The 16014-nt window shown below is 48.7% G+C and overlaps 1 protein-coding gene across 1 annotated transcript in view; it reads left to right on the forward strand.

Annotated features, from left to right (window-relative positions):
• Positions 1–16014, forward strand: part of IGDCC3 (immunoglobulin superfamily DCC subclass member 3) — a 107797-nt gene that overhangs the window by 73565 nt on the left and 18218 nt on the right. Inside the window, exons 6-7 of the mRNA XM_065847679.2 lie at positions 1109–1267; positions 9613–9778. Of these exons, the coding sequence (XP_065703751.1) occupies positions 1109–1267; positions 9613–9778 (325 nt within the window). The remainder of the gene's footprint in view (positions 1–1108; positions 1268–9612; positions 9779–16014) is intronic.

Here is a 16014-nt window from a genome sequence, read left to right on the forward strand (position 1 = left end):
CCTGTGTTGAAGCATGAAGCCTGCTTGAGGTCAGGCATAGAATCACAGAACAGTTTGGGTTGAAGGGACCTTCCCAGCTCCCCCAGTGCCACCCCTGCCATGAGCAGGGACATCTTCACCAGCTCAGGTTGCTCAGAGCCCCGTTCAGCCTGGCCTGGGATGTCTCCAGGGATGGGGCATCCAACACCTCTCTGAGCAGCCTGGGCCAGGCTCTCACCACCTTCTTAAAACACAGACCAACACAATGATAAAAAGCAATGGCCTGATACTAATGAAACACAATATATTTAGAGCTGGCTGGGAATTTTCCAGTGAAAACAAGTTTTGTTGGAAAAGGGTTAATTCCCTGATACTGAGCTGGTTTGGCCTGCCACAGACTCAGGATGAAGTCAGCCCTTTCCAGTTGCCCTTCCAAGCCAGAGCAGCTGAGCAGATCTAACCACCCAGCTCAGAGTTTGGTTCCTTGACTCTAAGCTATTGTATGTTCAAGAGCTAAGGAACTGAAAATGCAGTGCTTGCATAGTTTCCAAAAGCAGTGAGATGGATCCGGCCAACAAAAATCTATCAAGGGTTAGCAGGCAAAAAGGCTCAGGATATTCTGAAATCATAATTGCGGGGACAGTTCATCAGGGAAGTCCTGCTGTAGGCTGGCTGGTCTTCTGCTTCCCAGAGCATCTCTGTTGGGAACAGGTTGTTGGTCTGGTTGGATCCTTGCTCAATCTGATGTGAGAACCCAGGCAGGCAATGGCTCACAGAAGCTGATATGATTTAACATGGTTTAACCATTCTATTGAAAATGTTCTGGGTGTTTCGTCTTAATCTGAACATGTAATTGAAGGCTCTCACATTTCTTCTGATGGTACTTTGGTTTTCCAAGCAGCACAAAGTACAGTTTTGGGCAAATGTGACTGAGGATCATGTGTTTTGTCCAGAAGGCAGTTCTGCTAAGAGCATCAGCTAAAACCTATTCACTTGACTTGGCAAATCCCTGTAACAGAGCGTGGCACCACTCCATGAGTACTTAGACTGGCTTCAGTAAGGGCTGTGCCCTAGAGAACTTCACACAAAGGTCCAGCACGTGATTCTTATCCTTTTCCTCTTCTTTCAGATGGCCGTCCGATCGGCGTGGAGGGGATCCAGGTGCTGGGGACGGGAAATCTCATGATCTCAGACCTCACCGTGCAGCATTCTGGCATCTACGTGTGCGCGGCCAACAAACCTGGCACTCGAGTGCGAAGGACGGCGCAGGGCAGGCTGGTGGTACAAGGTGAGCAAGCCCGGGACTCAGGAAGCAGTGATGACCACATCACTGTGCCCTCTCCATGGGCTCCACATGTCACCTGGGCGCTGGGATGGGTTTGGTTGGACAGATCCTGACTTTGCTTCTCTCTTAATGAGAAGCTTCACATGGCCTAGCAATGTGGGTGTGGAGCCCAGAAAGCATCTGGACTGCATCAAAAGCAGCATGACCATCAGGTCAGGGAGGTGATTCTGCCCCTCTACTCCGCTCTGGTGAGACCCCCCCCTACAGTGCTGTGTTCAGCTCTGGGGCCACCAACATAAGAGGGACATGGACCTGTTGGAGCAAGTCCAGAGGAGGCCATGAGGATGATCAGAGGGCTGGAACAGCTCTGCTATGAGACAGACTGAAAGGGTTGGGGTTGTACCGCTTGCAGAAGAGGATCTCTGAGGAGACCTTATAGCAGCCTCCAGCACCTAAAGGGGACCTACAAGAAAGCTGGAGAGGGGCTTTTTACAAGGGACTTTTTACAAGGGTACATAGTGATAGAACAAGGGGTAATGGTTTTAAACTGAAAGAGGGGATATTTAGATTAGATAGAATTAAGAAATTCTTCCCCATGAGGGTGGTGAGGCACTGGCAGAGGCTACCCAGAGAAGCTGTGGATGCCCCATCCCTGCAAGTGTCAAGGTTGGCTTGGATGGGGCTCTGAGCAACTTGGTCTAGTGGAAGGTGTCCCTGCCCATGGCAAGGGGAATAGGAACAAAATGATCTTTAAGGTCCCTTCCAACCCAAACCATTCCTCGATTCTGTGATGGTATCAGACAAAGGACATCTCTTTTAGACATGTGGCTTTCCAAGTGGGTGTATGTCAGTGGCAACCAGGCATCACTCAACTGAGGCCTCAGCTGCACAGGTTGCAATGGTTTCCCACTCCATCATAAGCATGTATTTGGTTTAGCAGGCACTGCTTGTTGCTTGTTACTGTACTTGTACGTCTCAGTAGAAAGCCTGGGCTGAATTAGTTGGCCAAATTCATCTTTCACTCCTGCATGTTTCTTATTGGTAAGGATACATGGGCACTGTCCTCATGTTGGACTCCTCTGCATGGTAGATATCGCTCCTGCAGTGATACCCAGTGGATGTCACTCAGAGTATTGCTCTCCAATTGAAATGGCTTAAGTAAATCTAAAGCCATTTCCAAAAAGTCAGCAAGACTGTTTTCTTTAGTACTTGACACTACATCTGAGCCCCTTGCCATGATGTGAGTGAAGCCCCCTTTGGGGTCCATGCCCAGGAAATGCAGGTTCCTCCCCTTCCCCACTGCAACACTCTGGAAATGCTGCTTGTGAAGGGTGATCCAGCCCAGAGTAGAGATCAGCACTCAAGAAACGAAACAAATCCCTTCCATGTGCTCTGTGTGACCAGTCTCCATGGTGAGGGGAGTCAGGGAAGGGTTGCACAAGTCAAACCCAGCTGGCAGCGTGCTCTGAATGGCACTAATCCCCCCTGATTGCAGGCACTCACCTCCTCTTCAAGCTCGTCCACTTAAAGCATCTCGGGCTCTCATCAGTTCACTCATTAACTATTGACTGATGATATCCTGAATCTAAAATTATACGTCTCTTGCCGGAGTGAGCTAATTGAACCTTTTATGCTGGTCATGGGGAAAGTGCCCCACTCCAGCCCTGGTGCTCACCTGATGGGTCCCTTTGTCACTGGTGGTGACCCAGCACTGCATCGCTTGTGCAGCAGCCACGGTCCCTGGCACAATTACAAGTCCCCTTATTAAGAAATACCAACCCAGGCATTAGGAACAACCCTGCCATACTGATACAAACCCTTTAGAGCTGCTGCAGGTCATGGTGCGTATAGCAGAGGTCTAAACCCAAAGCTGACGTACAGGAGGCAGGTGGGCAGAGCCAAGAGAAAATGCTTGGAAAATCTATGAAGCTGTAAAAATACAGTTATTGGACACCATTGGCTGCTCCTTTTAGCAATGGGATGAGAAGGGGAAAGGTAGCACAACTTGTCACCACTACGGATGGGCAGTTTTCAGCCTCTTTGGAGATTCGAACATCAGCTTCTGAGCAGCTGGTCTAGTGCTGGGGTAGATTTACTATGGGTTTTCACCCAGGGAACCAAGATGATAATTTTTTCTCTGAAGTGGTACTCACAGAGCCATGGGAGCCCAGTGTTGCTGTGGGAGGGGGATGCTCCAGCATGCAGCCTCAGCAGAGAAGCTGGCAGTGGTGTGGAACGTGTCCTTGGAGTAGCCCTTAGACATGAGCTGCAGTGTCCAGGACCCCAACTTCTGTTGTCCATCCATAAAACGCTTCGTGTTTTTCATGGGGATGTCCTGCCCCAGGGAAGCTCGTGGCAGACTGCGGCCAGGCAGCTGGAGTCCTCCCAGGCTTGCTCACCCTCCCTCTGGAAGCAGCTTTTCCTTCCTCCGAATCTTTTTTTTGCCTGGATTTTCCAGCTGAGAGGTACAAGTGATTGCTGTTCAGGTTTGTCTGGGAAGAAAACACCAATAATGACTGACATGGCAGACCTTAGGGTTTTTATCTTTTTCAGGATGTCAGCAATGCAAATTACATCCCTAAAGTGAGGAAAAACCAAGAGCGGGCAATCAAAAGCCTGGTTGGAGAGGAAGTTAGCACAGGGCTAGGACTATACCAGGCCAGGTACTCGCGCCTTTACACAGGAGTCCTTCAAGTGCCTGGAGGCACAAATTAACTTGCGCCAGCCTCTTTTGAAGGAGGCACGTTTTATAGGTGGGAAAGTGGGGGAGAAAAGGCGATGTTTCCTGTCATAAGGCAAGAAGTTAGCGGGAGGCTGGGACATAGACCATGTCCACCCTCCCACTGCCACCACTGGTCCTTGTCCCCACCACAGCAGAGGGGTCCTGGTGCTGGGCTCTGCTCTTTCTCCGGCAATAACATCCTTTTGCATTGCAGGGTCTCCTTCACATCATCTAACGGAGTCTTATTATCTTCCTGGGAATTCCTCCTCCCTTCAGAGGAGAAGGCGTTGATCCCCCGCTCCCTCCCTCCCTCCCTCCCTGCCCTCCCCTGGCCATTTAGGCTCCTTTGATCTCTTTTGTAAAGGTTCTCCCACAAGAAACTTTCAATTTTTTTCTTCAGATCTGCAGCACAGCCATTTGAATATTGCTTTGTGCTAGGGCTGCAAATGAAAGTCTCATGGGGGGAGTTGTCGAAAGGCCGAATGTGTCACCGGCTGAAATGGAGGGTGTGCGTGTGGTGCAAGGGAAGAGCAGGCTTTGGTGGCAAGGAAAAAAAAAAAAGAAGAAAAGAAAAAATATATATCAAAGTGCTTTCTCTCTACCTCCTGCGCAAGCTTTTGTACTTTATTATGTGTTTGGTGTCATAACAAACTGATGGGCTGTGAATGGCCAGATGGTCACCAGTGTTCTCTGCTCTACGCTTCATTTCCTCCTGAAAGCTATGCAGAAAAATGAGATCCCATCTCATAAATGAGTGCCCGTCGTAGGGATGTGTTTTGGAAGGCTCTGCTGACAATGACTGCCTTGTTCGCCTTGCTTTTTGCTGGCAGAACCGGGCAACGCTCCTTGGTCCAGCAGATCCGGCCACTGCTGGGTTTCGTGATATTTCTTCCATCGTTATTGCTCGCTGGCGTTGCAAACCTGGGCTGCGGGGTTGAATTCAGCCCCAGATGTATCGCGGTTGCTGTGTTTTAGGCTCGGCTCTGTGATACTTGGTTTGTCTTAAGTTTTGCCCTAAACCTAAATTCATGCTGCAAAACCAGCTTCAGTACATGCTATGTCATAGAGTTGCAGAATGTCCTGGGTTGGAAGGCAGCCACGAGGATCATCGAGTCCCAACTCCTACTCCGGCATAGGACAACCCCAAAATTCACACTGTGTGTCTGGGGACATTGTACAATTGCTTCTTGAATATTGTCACTTAGATGTAGGTCATATATATGGGTCTGCGTGCCCCATGGAACAGTCCCCTTCCTGCCCACGTTTTATTAATACTTCTCAGGGGACAGGTGGGACTTGGATCTAGTGTGTTGGGATGCTGGAGTGAGTCAGGGTACCTGAGCCCCTCAGAAAGACGCCAGTGGCTTATGTCCCCTGGGAAACAGGCACAGAGCTCTCAAGGAGGTTGTCCATCAGCCATCCGTGGGGATCAAGAACTTCTTGTACCAGCAAGATGCAAGCTGGAGCTCCACAACAGTGGGTTGTGTTCCATATTTTTCTTCCTTCTCCTCACCCCAGCCTCCTTCTCTCACTGTGCCACTTTGGCTATTTGAGAATTAATGATGGCTTCATTCTGAGGAGCAAGGGGCAAGGATTCACCTGGCACTGTCCATTGGCTCTCCGTGCTCCCCCGTCCTCTTCTCTGTGAGTTTTCAGGTGCTGCAATAAGCCCCACACCTCATTCATGGCAAGGGCAGCAAAGCTCCTGTTACCTCGGGGGACACACTGGTGGCCGGTCACTACTGAGCTGAGATGTCCCCTTTGACAATGCGCTGTAGCACTTCATTAACGATTCTGGGGGTGGTATTAAGCGTTATTGCTTTTTGATACCAATGTCACGCCTTTAAATATTCATTAAAACTGCATGATCCCCTCCCTCCCATTAAGTCCTGAATAATCAATGCTCTGGTTTCTTCATCCTTCACAAGCCAGGGTTGGATCCTGCTGGCTCCTCCTCGCCAGGTTTGAATTCTCTGCTCTGAATGGTGTTCTTAATTAATTAAGATCTTCATGGAGGAATGAGAGATGCTTCCTTGCACCACCTCTGATGGCATTTTGGCAAGTAGGGTGGAAGGGGGAGACGTGTTCAGGCCACGGTGCCTCCGTGCAGGGTGAGATGAGCCCTGACAAGATGCTCTGCTAATTATGAAGGGTGAGGGACACCTTATCTGGGGACACTGGTACAAACACCAGTTCATGTACAGCCTGGTCCATGTCTGTCCCTGTGGTAAGACCCTGGTGGCATCCGGACTATGGCACCTTGAATCCTGGGTTTACTTTTGGGCCTCTCACTACAAGAAAGACATTGAGATGCTGGAGACCTTCTTGCTCTCTACAACTGCCTGAAAGGAGGTTGGACCATGGAGGATGTTGGTCTCTTCTCCCAAGTAACAAGTGACAGGACGAGAGGAAACGGCCTCAAGTTGCACTAGGGGAGGTTTAGATTGGATATTAGGAACAATTTCTTCCCAGAAAAGGCTGTTGGGCATTGGAACAGGCTGCCCAGGGCAGTGGTGGAGTCACCATCCCTGGAGGGGGTTAAATGATGTGAAGATGAGGGTCTTAGGGACATGGTTTAGAGGTAGTGTTGGGTTAAGAGTTGGACTTGATGATCTTGAACATCTTTTCCAGCCAAAATGATTCTATATCCTTTCTCTGATGCTGTCGGAAGCAGGTGATGGAGACAAGGAGCCTTTTAACTCCATGGGTTTCTGTTGCAGCATGGGCTGCACCTTTTGTACCAAAAAAACAGGAGGGTGAGACCTGAACAGGACAGAGCAATGCCTGAAGAGAGCCAGGAACAGCAGCGGCACATCCCCTGTCTTGCAGCAAGAGATGCCACCAAGCAGGGACAGCTCAGCACAAGACAGGAGCCGTTGGAAGGAGCAGCCGCCTGCTCCCCAGAGACTTTAAACAAGTTAAACAGGGTTTTGATCCAGTTGTGTTTAGCGAGACAGCGAAGAGGAGGATGGCAGAGGAGAGCAGGGGCCTGAGGAACCCAAGGGACTGGGGTCCTGAATAGCATCACTGGCACTGAGCCCATGGCCGCAGCTGCACCTTCGTTACCCCTGAGTCCCCACACGACACTGCCCCAATTTCTCCCTCTTGATACAGGCTAATGAGGATAAGGAGAGCCAGTGATTCCAGAAGGGTTACACCGGATGCTTCTTTCCTTATTTAAACTTTGTTTCTGCTGGAACACACAGCGGGTTTGAGGTTTGGTGAAGCAAAGTGGCCAGATGTTTAATGAAGCTGCGACGAGGAGCTGGAAGGCATCTGGGCCCTTCCTTGATACCATGGGTCTGCACCTCCAAGTATGACTTGTGTAACTCGTGAGCCCAGCTGAAAGCAGGGATGTGCACAGCCATTGCAAAATAATTGCTTCTGCAAAACTCTGCCAGCACAAAGTAAGGGGCGGGAGGTTCAGAAATTCTTGAAAATCAGTTGCTCTTGTTGTACACCACAAAAGGACCGTTCACTGGAGGGAAGAGGGTTTTTTCCCCATGTATCCATGCTTCCAACTTTTATTGAACCCATCCTGAATTTTATCTTAATTTATAACTGTAGAGGGGAGGAAAAAATGTAGGAGGGAAAAAGGACAGGGGATCAGTTGGCACCTGGGGAAGTTTAGCAAGAGAACACATGTTCGTTAGGTTGCTGAGATCAGATTCATTAAGAGAGCCAAGTGCCAGCAGAAGTGGCCTGACAGTAAACTCTGCCAGCAGACACCCCACTAACATAAGTCAGACCTGCCATGCTGCGCTTCCCTTTGTTTATTAAAAATGCAAAAGGGGGCTCCTTTGAGGTAGATGGGCTCTGCGATGAATTTGTCTTCCTGCTTGCAGGACTTACAATGTGCATGACTTCGCTCTTACACACACTCACCTTGCCCTGTGCTTTGGCCTCTCTGCAGCCGCGGAGATGCTCTGCCCAGGCACAGCTCCTGCAGCAAACCCTGAGGGGTTTTTTTGGCCATGAACCACAAGGTTCAGGTCTTTCATAGCCTGGCCACCCCTCGAGACATTTTCATGGATCAGTTTGCTCCTTTCTCCCATCCCAGCATCTCTGAGCCTACCAACCCCTCCTTGGAAGGTGCCAGCAAGTGGCACCAAGTGTGTCTCCCTGGGTAGTTTTGCTTTTGTTGGAGAAACTCAACACCAGCCATCCATTACGTGATGCTAGTTGGTAAATTCATTACAGGCCCTAGCCTCTCCTCTGTTTGTCTTCATTGCGGTGGCTGCCGGTTCCACCTGATTTTAGGTTTCAGCAGCAACTTGGAGTATGTTTATCACTCTGCCCTTTGAAGCGTAACTGCTTGAATAAACTCAGCCTATTTAGCAGTGTCTTTCAGGCCCTGCTTTCTGTAGGCTGATATGCTGGTTTATTCTGATAAATGATTTTAAATCTATTTTGAGCTGCTGGAAGGACGGAAATCACTTTGTGTTTAAAGGTGTTACAGTTAAAGGTGAAAACACTTGGTTATGAGGTGAGCAGTAGTTACAGCCATGGCGGAATCTTCTGCCAGGCTTGGCGGGACCCCAAGGGTCCCAGGTGCAGATCTGGGGTAAAAAAACCTTCTTGATCTATTACTACCAGGAGAGTCTGCAGCAAACCTGGTATTTACTTGGGAAGGAACAACCTGCCAGGTTGCTGTATGCAAACTGTATGCTGTATGCATTACTTTCCATTTGTGAGCAGCTTGCCGATGGCATACGGGTCCTTTGGGCAAGGCTGTAGCTCTGCCATCAGTGAAACAGCAGATCTCCGCAACTGCAAATACAATATTGCTGCATGGAGCTGCAGCTTTTCTTCCCCACCACTCTTCGTATTGTCAATATGTGCTGATTTTTGCATGTCTCTGTAGCAGAGGGCTCATTTCTGCCGGGTGATGGCCCCATGTGGTGCCACGCACTACAAATGGTTTGTATACTTTCCATTTGATGTATGTGCAAACCACCAGAGGTTCTGACCTCCCAGCTTGCTCCCCAAACAGGCAGGATGCATTTTTAAATAACCTTTGTCAGATATGGATTATTTTGCACCCTTAAGGTTGCTTTCACTGGGGAGATGTGATGTGAAGGGGCTTAGACTTTAATGCTGTTCGCCTGAACCCTGCAGAACCCACCTCTGCTCTCCATACAGCAACCAAATTGCAGCATTGAATCATAGAATCATGGAATGCCAGGCTGGGAGGGACCACAAGGATCATCTGAGCCAACCTTCCTTGGCAAGAGCATGGTCTAGACAAGCTGGCCTAGCACCCTGTCCAGCTGAATCCTAAAACTGGCCAATGTTGGGGAATACACGGCTTCCCTGGGGAGATTATTCCAGTGGATGGTTGTTCTCGTCATGAAAAATTTTCCTCTAGTGTCCAATTGGAAGCTCCCAAGAGTAACTTGCACCCATTGCCCTGTGTGACTCCTTGTAGAAAGGGAGTCTCGTCGTCTTTGTAGCCACTCTTTAAATTACAGATATACCATCTGAACCATAGTTACCTGCTGCCTGCGCTGTGGGTTGGCTGAGTATCCTGTGCTCCCAGGCAGACAAGACTTATTGAAGTTCAAGCTCTATGTACCAGGACAAAGTGGGATCATTATAACTTTTTCACTCTCCTTCCTCCTTGCAGCCCCTGCAGAGTTTGTGCAGCATCCCCAGTCCATCTCCAGGCCCGTGGGCACTACTGCCATCTTCACGTGCGTGGCCCAAGGGGAACCACCCCCGCAGATCACTTGGCTGAGGAACGGGCAGATCCTGGAGACCAGTGACCACATTAAGCTGAAGAATAACAACAGGTGAGTCCTGGTGCGGTGGCTGCTGGTTCTTCAGCAAGGGGGTGGAGGGCAGTGTGAGACACACAGATGGGTTGTGCCATTCCCCAGCATCAATCTGGAGTTACTACACGTGGAGGACTGACATGATGGTCCATCGGGACCTACCTGATGGTCCAGAAGATGTTGTCCCTTCCCTCTTGGGGAGGAGCGGTTGAGGGGGCTGGGGCTGTTCAGCCTTGAGAAAAGGAGGCTGAGGGGAGACCTTATCGCTGTCCACAACTGCCTGAAAAGAGGTTGTAGCGTGGAGGGTATTGGTCTCCTCCCTAGTAGCAAGTGACAGGACAAGAGGAAATGGCCTCAAGTGGCGCCAGGGGAGGTTTAGATTGGATATTAGGAAAAAATTATTCCCAGAAAGCGTTGTCGGGCATTGGAACAGGCTGCCCAGGGCAGTGGTGGAGTCACCATCCCTGGAGGGATTTAAAAGGCATTTAGACAAGGTTCTTAGGGACATGGTTTAGTGCTAGAGTCGGGTCATGATTGGGCTCGATCCTGAGGGTCTCTTCCAACCGAAATGGTTCTATGATTCTATGAAAGAGCAAATTAGCTCATACAGACTTCAGCTTTTGCGCAGATAGCGGATTTGAGGCAGGTGCGTGTGGAGGTTCATTTTGGAGCGATGGGTGAAGGCTGACAGAGAGCGGTGGGGTCTGCAGCACCTCCTGGGGAGCTGGGCAAGCCCTGCAGTCACCGTAGCCCCGTTGTGCTGGGCAATGGCTGATGTGCTCGAGGCCAAGATGGGCATGAGGGATCCAGAGAGACTGATGCAATGCCCCCTTGCCCAGCTTTTGAATGAAAAGCCATTATTTTGAACAATCTGAACTCTAGTTGAAAGGGAAGTTGGGGAGATATTGGTTTCCTTTCTGCATTAGCAAAGAGCTGATGAGAAGGTGATCATGTTCAGAAGCCAGTCAGTGGATTTGACTTGAGCTTTGATATTCTAAAACATTGCACCAGTCCTATTAGTTGCACTTTTTAGGCTTACAATTCAGTGCTTCATGCTTTATTGTACCAGGACATCAGTGTTAGACTTTGACTGATGATACAGAAACCTGTCAGAAGTTTCAGTTTTGTCCTGATCCTCATCTGGCTATTTCTGGAAGGACCACGTGTTGTCCCTGGATTTGTCAGGGACCACATCACTCCACACTTTAACCCCCAAACAGTGACCTCCCTGGCTGTGCAAATGCAAATATATTTGAAATAATATTTGCGTAGAAGCTGACTTCCACTAACTTCAGCCTTTTATCTCACCAGGGAAGAGTGTTTTCGCTGAGTACTAAATAACTGCATTTTCGTGCAAGGGGGTGGGGGTGTTTGTATGGAGGCGATGATACGGTGGGATGCACTTAGTGAGAAAATTACAAGTTGACGATATAGTTTCTATGGAAATAGCATGGAACAATATACTGCAAAATAATAGTACCTGTGTTGTAAACCTGAATTATTGGTAGAGAATTGTACTCTGTGGTGTCATAGAACTGCTATCTGTATTAAAAACGGTGTCTCATGAAATGCAACTACCCAGCCTCGCTGGAGGGTCCGGACCTTCAGTTCAGACTGTTGGGAAGTGCTGTGCAGGCACCATGGCTTGTTCCTCAGGGGAGAAAAGTGGGTTTAGTTTTCTAAGTTTCTGTATAATAGGGCTTTTTGTCTTCAGGTTTGAGGTTTTTTTAAAGGTTTGTTGTATGAAGGAGGGAAGGATGTGTGTTGCATTAAGGATAAGGTGTGAGTTGTAGTAAAATCTTATCAATCACTGGAGGTGTTCTCTGAGCTGGAAGTTTGTAGAGCTCCAGGGAACTTTGTGTGTGCAGATACCGCTCAATGCAGGCTCGTGGTCTTCTAGCTCACTGCGTGGGATTCTGAGACCTGGCTGCCCTTACCCTATGAACAGAGCAGAAATGGGAGAAGGGAAATTAGTGTATCTCCAGGCGGGTCAGAAGTGATCAAAGACTTTTAAAGTGGCCATTAAATACAGGACTCACGCTCTGCGTCTCGCCCAGACATCTTCCGTGTGAAATCATTGCTCTTCACTGCTGGAGGAAAGTAGAAGTAGGATCTTTTGTCATGGTCATGTCTCCTGACCAGGTCCCTGTGCCAGGAGCTATCACTACACATGCATGTGAACTGTGACTTGGTGAACGCCGCTGTAATTGTTTTCTTATGGCAATCGTTTAATGCAATTTAGCATCATTTTTTTCCACCGTGAGCTCAGATTACATTGCATCTGGCACAGGCTGGGGAAGCTCAGCCGGTTCCTGGGGCTCAGCTGACACGTGGCATCTTCTCAAGCTATAGTAATGCCATTGTAAACCTGAGCCCTAGGGCCATCCTACTTGACCATGGTGAACTTTTGGCTTCTTTTGCATTAGCGTTGATCTACTCTGACCCCCAACTCCAGGCAAGTGGCCATTCTTGGTGGTTTCCAAAACTGTCAGTCTGAAAAATGCCCTCGCTGGTACAGCAAAGCTGAGTCCTCTATCAACTGGAGGAAACAGATCAACGACTGTTTTATTTGTTTTTTTTCTCTGAGCTTTTTCAAGTTGTCCTTTGTTTCATTCTCATGGGCGTGACTAAGTGCTGTAACCCACTTAGTTCCAGGCAGAATCAGTTTGTGATTATGCCTTGGATTTATCAGTCTATTGCACTTGGAAAATATTTGTCCATGTAAAGATGGATCTCAAATCTACTAGTAATGAAGCTACTAAAATGCACTACGAGCTTTTTAATTAGATTACATGGTTTCCTAGAAAAATTCATTTGGATTAAAACTCTGCTTAATATGGCAATAAAGGTCTGAGTGCCCCCAAAGGGATTTTTAGAAAAAAGAGTAAATCATCCCAAATCATATCATGTGCTAATTGATTGCAAAATGTGTCTTTATGAGCAACTTCGTTCTTGTAAACGAACAGAGCAAGAAGTGAGGTCCAGACCTGCAGTACATGGGGTGTTCAAGATGCTGCTCTGCTCCTCAGCTGATGGGAGGACCCGTCCATCAAACTGCTGCTTCACAAAGTTGCGAAGGTCCCTTTGGCATCTAAGCCACCCTGTGTTGTCTCTGATATGCAGTAACTACAAACCCAAGGAAAGCAAACCCTCAGGATCAAGGGACCGCACAAACCCACTGTTGTTGAGATGGGACAGCAGCTTCAGGACTGGATTCACCGCAGGTTGGACGTGGCTTCTGGTACGACATAGGAGCATCACTTGCTAAGCAACTTCCAGCCTTTCAGCGCAGTAAAATCAGCCTCCCAGGCAGCATCCGATAAATACCTCCTCCCTCACGGTCCCTCAGATGTGAATTCTCATCACCTGATGTGTTGACGGTTTCTGGGCACATTAGCATTAAAGATCAGCCTTCTGCTGAGCCCTCTCCAGAGGTGGTTGTTATGTTTTGAAAATGCCAGCTGTGTGGGAACAAAATATCCAATCGATGATTAGCAAAAAAAAAAAAATCAAAAGCAGTTCTGGGACAGCAGATAATTGTTAATGAAAAATGCATGAGGGCTCAGGCATAGGGAATTGTGGGGTTTTCCATTAAAAGCTGTGAATAAAAACCGCTGAAGGAACTGACGATGGGGCTGTCGTGCCGTGCAATCCCCAGGTTGGGGACAGAGCCGGTCGCTGTCAGGGTGACGCTGTGCTGGACCACGATCTCAGATGGAGGAGCTGATGGAGCCTTTTTGACTTTGATGGAGCCATCGCTGTGTCCAGCAGCTGCAGGGCCTGTCCCTCTCTGCTGATCAGAGATGCTGTTTTGTCTGTGTTGTTCGTGCGGTGATTCAAATTAATTATGATCCAAATGCCTGAGAGGTGCGATGAGCATTTCCAGCAAAATTCTCACCTGGCATCACCAGCCCGTCAGGAAAGCAGGTTGCAGTTACTGGCCGAGTTAATTGTGGGCTTGTGTAAAATCATACTTTCTTGGCTATTACTTCAAAATTCACCAGGAAGCATGAAATAGTACTCAAATTACTGCTCTGAAAGGTTTATTGCTTTCCTTCCTTTGACCCAGTCAGATTCAGGGGGGTAATTTTCAGCCTAGAAGTAGATCACACTGTGGGGTTTATATTGCTGTAATAGCAAGGAACAAAGGCCAACATCTTCAGAGAAGGCAGGCTCTAAATATTGATTTTCCAAGAAGATTTTATTTACAAAATGGTAATTAAGAGACTTCATTTGTTCCACCGGAAAAAGGCTTCGTTAGAACCTGGGCTCAGGTGGCATTTGCTTTCCTTGGTGACCTTTGCTTATGAACTGTCTCCTTTTAAAATTCTTCTACACTGGTTTGCACTTGTGTTAGTGCTCTGGGAATGACTCACTTCAAGGGCCACAAATGCTCAAGGTTCATCAGGGAAAATATTCCTCCATCTTTGCTTTTCTTGTATTTGTCATGTTGCTTAATTCTAGCGCAAGCACTTGGGACAGGACAACCCTTTTGGTACCAAACCAAGGGAAACTACAACCTGTCATTCACAAGGCAGCTTTTTTCTACAAAACCCGTGTTAGCTGGGATGAAATGGTGCTGCTGCTGAGCCTCGTGTAGCAAATGCGACGCCATTTGCAACATCCCATTTGCAGAAAACACACCGTACAGCCAGATCTCCATCCTGCTGGACTTCATCCTCTCCCAGGGGCACGGGAAGGAGCTGCATCCCTCAGCAGCTCTGCAGACTGAGATCTGATGGATCTTTCATTGATACCAGTGGTTCCCCACAGCACCGTGCAACATCCCTCCAGAAACTGCATCCCTCCATATAAAGCAGTTTGTATGGATAGAGTTCATTCTGCTGCATAACACAACCTGATTTCACTTGGGAAACCCTGCAGGATATTTCATTTCTGGAAGTGTAAGAACATGCCTACAGATGGCTGGGGACGATCTGCAGTGTTCTCTTGGACCTGTGAGTGTCACTCTTCAAGCTTTGTACCTTATTCTCAGCCTGTACGAGGCAACCTTCAAATTAAAGGGCATTTCTGCAAAATTGCAAAGAACTGGGACTGAAGGGGAAAAAGTTCCTTTCCAGCACGGCACTGACCGGCAGCCCAGGAACAGTTTGTTGGGTGCAGGATGGCACAACGTGACCTGTGACACATGCAGAGCATGGTCATGGGACATCTGAATGTGGCACTGGTGGCTCTCTGGTGCTTAAAACCCTCTCTGCTGGCTGCAGCCTGCTCCTCACATTAATTTCATCACACTCCCTCTTTTGTGCTCCCGTGTGCGCGCGCAGGCTGATCTCCTTCCAGATGGGCCCCTCTTCTTCTTTGTGTGGCTGAAGCGATGAAGAGGCTTCCTTCAGTTCTCAGACTTTTTTCAGAGGAGCCTTTGGAAAGCCGATCTCCGGTCACCGGCCCGGACCCCTGACCCGAGTCAGATCACTCATCCTGATTTGCCTCTGAACGAGGAGACAGCTTGGGAACACCGCGGCTTTCGAGCGGCCGAGACGTCTCGTTTCAGCTCCAGCCGGGTGTGAATCTGCAGCGGCTCCTCTCCCCACTTCCATCAATGCCTGTCAGGGCTTTGTGCAGGGATGTGATGGAGCCCTCGGCTCGCCGAGCAGCTTTGGTGACCAGCAAAAAACCTTCTGGCATCTCGCCTCGTCTGACGTGCTCACGGCGCTGCCGGTCTGGCACCCGCGGGAAAGTTTTCCAACAGCAGATGTCCCAAAGTGACAGATTTTTTTTTTCTCCCTGTTGACAGGAAGAAATAAAAGGACACTGCATATTTCAGATGGTTGATGCGCAGAGACGCTCTGCATCTCCTCGCACGGCAACTACATATTTTCCTTTTGTTTAAGCTTCCTTAAAAAAAAAAGAAAAGAAAATGACAAAAAGCAGCAAAATCCAAGAAAGCTGATGGATCAGATGCTGACCCTGTGGTGTCGCATCATCTGCATCCATGGGGTGATGCAGTGGGTGAAGGTGGGAAGAATTTCTCAGCAAAGATAAAAAGGGATGCACAGCAGAGGTGTCAGCTGGGATGATGCTGGGATTCACGTCACTCTCTGCCAGCGCTTGCCCTCCTCGTTGCAGCTCCCAGCATCCTTCCGAGCTCACGCTGGGGCTTGCAGGAGCTCACAGCCTCCTTTAGAGTCTGCCTGCAGGTGTCAGAGGGACTGACAGACAGAGAAAACCCTTATTCTCATGAAACTGGTGTTTAGATACTGAGCATTCTGCTCGTCAACTTCTCCACCCTT

The sequence above is a fragment of the Patagioenas fasciata genome, chromosome 12, assembly GCF_037038585.1.
Source record: "Patagioenas fasciata isolate bPatFas1 chromosome 12, bPatFas1.hap1, whole genome shotgun sequence".
Taxonomy (NCBI): domain Eukaryota; kingdom Metazoa; phylum Chordata; class Aves; order Columbiformes; family Columbidae; genus Patagioenas; species Patagioenas fasciata.